At 43.1% G+C, this 8,381-nt stretch overlaps 1 protein-coding gene across 4 annotated transcripts in view; it reads right to left on the minus strand.

Annotated features, from left to right (window-relative positions):
* Positions 1-7,958, minus strand: part of TOX (thymocyte selection associated high mobility group box) — a 350,259-nt gene extending 342,301 nt beyond the window's left edge. For 2 of the 4 annotated variants that reach the window (XR_013178209.1, XM_077166832.1), the window contains exon 1: positions 7,629-7,958. Coding sequence is in view for 2 of the 4 variants with exons in the window: in XM_077166832.1 (XP_077022947.1) it covers positions 7,629-7,730 (102 nt within the window). In the remaining 2 variants the exon portion in view is untranslated. Of the gene's footprint in view, positions 1-6,072; positions 6,777-7,363; positions 7,553-7,628 lie in introns of those variants that run through there. The other 2 variants (XM_077166836.1, XM_077166835.1) reach the window with 2 other exon arrangements.
* Between the last annotated feature and the right edge of the window lie 423 nt (positions 7,959-8,381).

The following is an 8,381-nucleotide window of genomic DNA, read 5'->3' on the forward strand; positions in this document are numbered from 1 at the left end:
GTCTTATTAGGTTATAGTTTGCCAAATTAAAAACCCAGCACTCTGGATTAAGTTTTAAAAAAGAGAATGGTAATCAGGCATTCAATAGCCATTGGGATGCTTTTGTTTGTTGTCATCATTGTACACACAGATGAATTCTACCATTTATAATAAATTCTCATGCAAGGATGGACAGAAATACATCCAGAACCAGGAGAAATATTTGTGCACACATGCACACGCACACACGCACACGCATACACCTGTATCTCTGCTTAGGTAACTCATAGATAGGGGCATCAAAGATTTCCTCAATCAAGAGGCATATCAAATGGACTTGCAAGTTACTTCTGCCTTAGTCATAATATGCAGAAGTTGGCATTTTCACTACTGTGAATAAGACACAAATAACTTGCAAGTCCATTTGGGAACTCAAGATACATTGTTCATTATATATTTCTAGCTACAATGGTGCAAAGTCTCTTCCGACAATAGCCTTGGTTTAATTGGAAGTTCTTTTAAGATGGTGTCATAAAAGCATATAACTCAAGAATGAGAAATAATAAATCCAGAGCTAAGGCAGCACCATTTAAAACTCCAAAGTGAAGAATTTATAAACAGCAAAGCATTAATAATGATATTGGTTTCATTACCTTTGGTATTATAAATTTGTACAAATGATTATTTTTCATGAGTAAAATGGAAATTGTGTGATAGCTTGGAAAGTTAATTTTAAAATGTTTAATCAAGTAAGGCAAACTTCTCATAGATCAAACTCAAAAGGTCTGGTGAAATATTGGCACCTCCAGTTATGAAAGAGTAGGGGGCTTCTTTCTGCCCCCCCCCCCCCCGGGTCTTTCTGCTGCACAATCGACACCCAAGAATAGAGCAATGTGATGTCCCCATTTTCAAAATGAATGCTGTAGGGAGAAACATGTTATAACCCAGGAAAAGCTCATTCAGGTTAATGGGAATTCCATGTTTCAAAGTATTATGGAAGAACTGCTATAATTAACAGTCTGTTGGCACTTCCATTATAAACCACATTTCTAAGCAGTTTATAACTCAACTGTTTTAATGAGAAATTGCTCTTTGGGATGAAACTCAGCCTGCATGGCTTAAAACCAAAATGTCTCTCATCCATCAGGGTAGATGTATCATTTTGGTACCCCAGTTTTCTGATAGATGGTCTGTTTAACACAATTCATGTCCACTGGAGGCCCTATCAACCCAGAGAGACCACAGGCTATCTGATTCTGAAGAGCGCACCTTCAAAGAAAAAGGTCAAGTGAGAATATGTCAATAACTCCAAAGTGGAAGTAAATGGAAGTGAAGACTGCATCTCCAAAATTGGCAAAACTGGCACCACGTCTAAACATTCAACTTAAATGAATGAAGAGCGTTGAAGCATTTAAAAGCTTTGACTGGAAACTTCTTGCAGGCAAGAACTACAGAAATGATTTTCAGGTCTGCAGTGTTTACTAATTATGATTTTCTGCAATCTTATTTTCTCTTACAAGTATACCTTTAGATTCTTGATTTGGTTGCATACAATATGTTTTACCTTAAATAACAGTTGATAATGTTTGAAACATTTAACTAATAGGCCTTTAACTAACTCATGATAATTATATTTCCTTTCTATTATGATGTAAGACAAACATTTTACCATATGACTTCCCCTGAAATCTTGAGAGTCACACTCAGACAGCTAATATGCAGGATGATAAGTTATCTAAATTTGGTTAAATGAATTCTGCATGTGTGAGTCCCATTTTAGTTATCTATAGATATTCTGATGAGAATTTGGAAGTATGCTAGCCCATGGACCACTTAACTCTATGCCAGATAAAGACTAGGAGAACACAGGCTGATTGTCATACAGTTTTGGAGTCTAAAGTTTTCTCATTGGGGAAGGGTATGCAAGGTGTTTGTTTCTGAGTTTTGAATCCCATTGTGTATTAAATATGGGAGAAAAATCTATGACAACTTAGAAATATCAATCTTTGTTATTTTTGCTATCAGCATCCTGTTTCCTTCTTTTAATTTGCATGACTCGGTGTCATTCATTCGAATGGGGGTCTGGGGAAGGGAGACCGGCCTCCTTCTGGATTTTGAATACTGCATATGAGCTTGAGGGTTTGAAGAGGTCAATTAACCAGAAAATATGGAAAGGTTATTGGGGGAAAGAATGGCTATGTTAACATGGTAAAATGATAAAGATCATGGAGAGCATAAACGCGGACATGACAGCCAAGAAACGAGACAATGGTGAACCAAGTGCTTGAGGAGGGCAGGACAAGTTCAGAGGAGAAGCTAGAGGCCCCCCAGGTTCAGAATCAGATTAGGGAGGGGGTAAGCAAGGGCAAGGGTACCTTCAGTTTGGCAGTGGGGCTGTGTGGGGGTGGGTTTGAGGCTCTAGGTTCCCAGGCAGACCTGATACAGGCCTTGATCAGGAAAAAAAGGTTTATCACTAATTGAGAAACACCAGTGACTTTTCAACATTCTAGTGTTCCAACAAAAGTTGGAAAGCACCAGAATAAATCATCCATAACACAGTGAAATAGCCTTCTTTTCCCTTTTCCAATTTTCTGAGCTATCTCCCTCCTTTTAGATTGAACCCCAACCAAAATTTAGTGTGACCACAAAATCATTTCAACCCACCAAAACCAGCATTTGAGACCCAACTTTAGCACCAAGGAAGCCATTGTTAAACTCGGATATCTCTCTATTCCCTATAAGTTGAAGTGCCTTACTTCTTTTCAGTATTCCTCATCCCTTTACAATCACATCCTTAAACATATATCAATGCATCTACAATAAGCAGTCAAGTAGATGACATTTAATCATCAGTTTTGTTTTTCTAGTTAAGCCAAATATCGAAATGCTCATCAATATCATCATTCAGTACCTCTGAAAATAATATACAATAAACCGTGAAAATACTATAAACTACAAGGGAAAAGCTGTGTTAAACATACACCTAGTCACTCCAAAGACTATAACATATATATATATATATGTATGTTATTTATTTACTTATTTATTTGGCACAGACATTTAAAATGGAATTTGTGGCACTGAGTTATATATATATATTTTGCACGGACATTTAAAATAGGAATTTGTGGCACTGAATTACCCCACAAAGTCAAGACAGTTACATTTGAGGTTTCATTTGCTATCTGATTCAGTGGTCAAAATCCTGTGATTGCTTGGTTTATGCTCTTTTTTACCTATAAATTTACTTAAAACATATTTTAAAACCTCAAAGCTTATGAAGGTGCCAACTAATAAAACTCCCAGAGAAGTTCTAATTACACTAACGATAGCACTAAGTATTAACTATGAATTTCCCCAAATCCTAGAAGTTACAGAGGTAGAAGGAGAAAATCAAGCATGGTGTTCTAAATTGCTTAAAATCCTTCCTTTCTTCTTCCCCTTCCCATCCTCTTCCTTTCACTCACATTATTTAATTAAAAGAGGGACAATGACTCCATCTTAATGTGCTGGTAAATACTGTATTTTAGACATAATGAGTTGGGCCACATCAAAATACAATGCATAAGACACCCTAAATAGAAAAGTAGGTTCAAAGGAGATTTTGCAGACTCTAACGCATTTTATCACGAAAGTTCTCTAATGTTCAGCATTCATTCTGACATTTAAAAGAGAGTTCATCACAAATAGGTCCTTAGACCTATGCTTATAGGGAAAAATTATACTTTGTGAGCCTCATTTCAATGACAAAAGCCCAATATTCCAAATGCTCATCATTCTTCACTCTGTATATCACCAATAGGAAGCATGGGTTTGTGTTTCAGTCTTCCCTGTTTCTAAATCAACCCAGGAAAATTTCAGGACATGATTTCATGAATGCAACCAGCAAACAGTACAGAGCACTATTTCCTCTCCCACTTCTGGCAGAGGTCAGAACCCCATCATTAGCCATGTCATAACATAATTGTATTACCACTCCTTATGTGGGCAGATACTGAGCAATAACTGAACACATCATTTCATTGCACAAACGAAAAAGTGCCACTTCTTTGTCCCGATTTAGCATAAAATCAGTGAAAACAATCTTTAGAAATGACACTGCACTAAGTAAACTGAAAGGAACTGTTATTACTCTGTAGGTATATATTTAAACTGATGATCTGACATCTTCAACTAGAACAAAAAAATAGGACTACATGTTACTACTGAACTCCAATTGTGAGCCCATCTAATCCAATTTCTTATGGCAACATTTAGTTCAATTAAGGGAAACAACGTTACTTAAAATCATCTTAATTAGATGAAACTGGGCTATGGAATCCATCTCTCAATGACTGAAATACAATCATGCTGCAAGTTGCAAGAGTTGAACACTGTTACCTCCAAGCTGCCTGCTTCTGTCTAGGCTCTGAGCCCATGCTGCTAGGTCAAAGGGTGCCCTACACAGGCATGCCATCCATTCTGGCTGTTTGCATGAGATCCCTCATAGTTGCCATAACCAACACATTTGCATTATTCAGACTTTTCTCTGTAATGGGCTACATGGAAATGGAGGCCAGTTTGCATAGTGACATGTTCATACAGTAATGTGCTCCTACAATAAGTCAAGCAATACTAGATTAAAATGTTTCCAAAAAATTCCTCCTACGGAGTTTTTTTTAACTGAAAAACACATAAGTAGTGTTTTGGCAATCTATGGAGCGGCAGAACCAGGGAAAGTGTCAGCAGAGTAAAACAATCACATTTGAGTTTAGAAAAGCTTCAGGAAGAGTACATTCATTTTCTTGATGAGCGTCTAGCTTGACATTGAAAATTCTTGGAAAACTATTGCTACAACTGCATGACATTAAAGCACAGAAAGATACTGGTTGCATTGGGATTTAGTATGCCAACTTGAAACAGTCAAGTGTTGACAGGTTTAAAATAAAAGATAATTAGCAATTTATGATCTTATCACCTATTATAAACAAATAGCCAGGCAAAGTGACTATTTCTTGTTATAAACGACATATTCATCACATCTCTGAAAGACAAGGTTTACTTTGCAATCTTGTCTATTATGGGGAGCTCTGATTCAACTCGTTTCTACTAAATGGAGATAGAGTTTCATAGTGCATCTCTTCCAAGCTCCTGCCCTTCTTCCATATCCCTGCCAATCCACTTGAAATTACCACAAAAATGAATGCTGGTTGACTATATTCTGAGCGACTAAAATAGATGAGATTCACAGAAATTTTGCACCAGTACTAATCACTATGGAGTAGAAAACTCAAGTGTCTGGGCTTTCTGGGGCCTGGCAAACCTATTCAGTCCATTCAATATAATCAGGGATCAGTGGCAAATATATTTGAAAAACTGCTACACAGAGATGGGCAGGAGAAGGTGTCCTGCGAGAAACATTTACATGAGGTCTGTTCCTACTATTATAAGTGTGTCTTATGACTTTGCATTTTTTAAAAATCCATTATTCCGTGGATAAGTTAAATAGAGGAGTTGCAACTAGTCTATAGAAAGGGTGACTAATTTGCATTTAAAAAGAACAGTTTGCTCCTTCATACATGGCATGACTTAAAAGGAACTTCAATGAGCTAGTAAAGAAATCCTGAAGACTTTCTAAATTAATTTATTCCATTCGCAGCACAACCCACTAAAATTATTTAAAGCACTTAATTGGAAAATGATTTAATATATTGAAGTAATTTCTGATTTTCCAGAGCATTTAACTTTTAAATTAAGTCTGACCCTACTATCTCAAGAACAAGGAGTAAAATGTGTATCCAAGTCATTACCTTCTTTTTGGAGCCTAAAATCACTGATAAATGTAATAAGATTTGTCCAGTGTGATTGCCAAAAGGCCTTCCGACCTTTTGGTTCCCTTTTTATTATTGCAGAGTATCTTTACTCTCCAAGATAAGACTGCTACTTTCTTATTTGTATTCGTAGTAGCATCGGTGTTATAAGTAAAAATAAAATGAAACAAACATACAATACTTGCTTATAAAGGCAAAACAGATTTTAGAATAAAAGAACTATGTTTGCAACACATAATACTTCACCCACAAACTCCTCTGCTCTTGTCAAAGTTCCACGTACCTTCCAACTCATCCCTAGTTAAGGGGGGGCTGCAGGTTGAAAAGCCTTTCTGCCTTGTACAAGACTAGACTTCCCTCTTGTCAAACTTGCTTAAACATCATCTGCACACAACGCATCCACTTTACTGGGTCTTACATTGCACACCGCATCAAGGAGCTTCTCCACGGGGTGAAGTATGTGGTTACTTAGCTGGAAGCCCTGAGTGTATGTATACGTGCGTGTATGTGTGTGTGGCTCCCGATTGACCAGGACTCAGAGCTGCGAGTCGGTCGCGTGGTGGGGAACCCGGGGACTGAGGATGCAGCGGGCTAAGGTACCTCTGTATCGCGGGGAAAAAGGTCTGATGATGACTAGCCACAAGACAAATGTTGGGCGTCCCCAACGATTTTTTCCTATGAGACTAGCAAAGAGGCCGCAGGAGAAAGGCCCGTAGGGGCTCCAGGGCAGATTTATCAGCAGGCTGGAGCTGGCCGTCTAAAACTGCCCGCCCAGTGATTGCCAGATCTCGATCCCCGCCACCGATGTTCACCGGTCGGGACTGCTTTCACACGTCCAACAAGCCAGCGGGCACGGCTGCTGCCCTGCGGCTGCTCTCGTAGACCGGTCCCCCGTGCGTCCTCCGTCTCGGGGCAGAGGGTCCGACAAGCCCCGAACGCCACTCTCTGCCTACGTACCCCTAATTGTCCATCAACCCCGGCCGATCCCCACCCCCCACCCCGTGACTAGGGGCCACTGCCACCCTCCGCCTCACTCCGGCCCCGGAGGGCCTGGCCCCCCGGGGTCAGCGCGCGGGAAAGCCCAGCCCGGGACCCCGGCTCCAGAACCCGGCCGAGTGCGAGAGGTCGGGACGCGAACGCTACGCGCTAGCCCGGTTCCCGACAAACTTGCCATTTCCGAGCGCATCCCCAAACGGGGGCTGTCCCCCAAACCGAGAACCGGCTTGCCCGCGGAGTCCTGGCGGGAGGACCCGCGTGCGGACACTCGGCTCGGCCGCCCCAAAGGATTTGGGATAACAAAAGCACCCTGGAGCAATTCTCCCGGCGGGGGGCGGGGGCGTCTCCCGGCTCCCTACACCCCGACTCCCGGCTGCTCCCCTGGCAACTAACCCGGGGCAGGGAAGCTGGCCCACGAGCCCCCGCTGCCCTACAGCGGGAGGGAGGAAAGGAGAAGGGGAAACTGGAAAATAATCTGAATTCTCTTACTCTCTGCCTCCGTTTTCGGACCCCCCAGACACACCCCCAAAGTATTCGGTGGTTTTCTCTACATTTTTTTTTAACGCCCCCCGGCAAACCTAGGCAGGGATCCTGAGTCGCCAACAGCAGGAAGGAAAGAATCCGAGCAAATCGTGTCACTTTCCGCACAATCGCGGTGTTTGCAAAACCCCAGGCGTTTCGGCACAATATTTCCTCCCCAGGGCCAGCCAGGCTGGAGAGGGCTGAGCCGCGCGCGCCCCGGGACGGGCCTCGCCAAGTCGGCCCCGTGCACCCCCGCCCGCCGGCCGCCCCCCTCCCGGGACAGAGCCGAGAACACGGTGGAAACAAAAGCAGAGCGTTCACCTTGTTGCAATAGTAGGGGTCCAAGCAGGGAGAAGGTCCCAAACAGGGAGCGTCGGGCGCAGCGGCGGGCTGGGCTGGAGGTGGATAAAATCTTACGTCCATTTCACTCTCACATCAAGCAACTCCTTTTCTTTTCTTTTTTTTTTTTGCTTTTTTGTTTTTTTTTTTTTTGCTTTTTTGTTTTTTTTTGTTTCTTATAAAAAAAAGTGTGCAGCAAAACAAGCTTAGATGGAAACGACAGAGGTGTCTGGGCTCAGGAGTAAAAGAAACACCTTCCTTCCCTCACATCCGTTTGTGGTTTGTTTAAGAAGAAGAGGAGAAAAAAAAAAAAAAAAAAAGAGGGGGGAAAAGCGCTCAACTCTCCCCCAAGCCGCGGCGCGCCCCCGTCGGCGCCGAGCGCGCAGCCCGCTCCGCCGCCTCCCGGCCCCGCCGCCGCCGGGCAGGTAACTTCACGCGCTCATTGTCCCCCCGCCCGCCGCCCCATCCCCGCCCTCCACGCCCCGCGCCGCCCGGCACACGCGCCCGCGCTCGGCGGCTAGGTACTGGGCGTTTTATTGGAGTCTCTGAGTTGCTCTGCGTCTAGCTTATTTTCTCCACCTTGGAGGCCCGGAGGAGGGGGGCTGATGAAGAGGAGGAGGAGAACGGGGTGGGAGCAGTGGGGGTGGCGGGATAGGGGACGTGCGCCCCGCGGCCGGACGGGGTGCGTTGGGCAAGGGGACCGGGTAGCCCGTGTATCCCAGCGGCTGCTTTTCT

This window comes from Tamandua tetradactyla, chromosome 6, assembly GCF_023851605.1.
Source record: "Tamandua tetradactyla isolate mTamTet1 chromosome 6, mTamTet1.pri, whole genome shotgun sequence".
Lineage (NCBI taxonomy): Eukaryota > Metazoa > Chordata > Mammalia > Pilosa > Myrmecophagidae > Tamandua > Tamandua tetradactyla.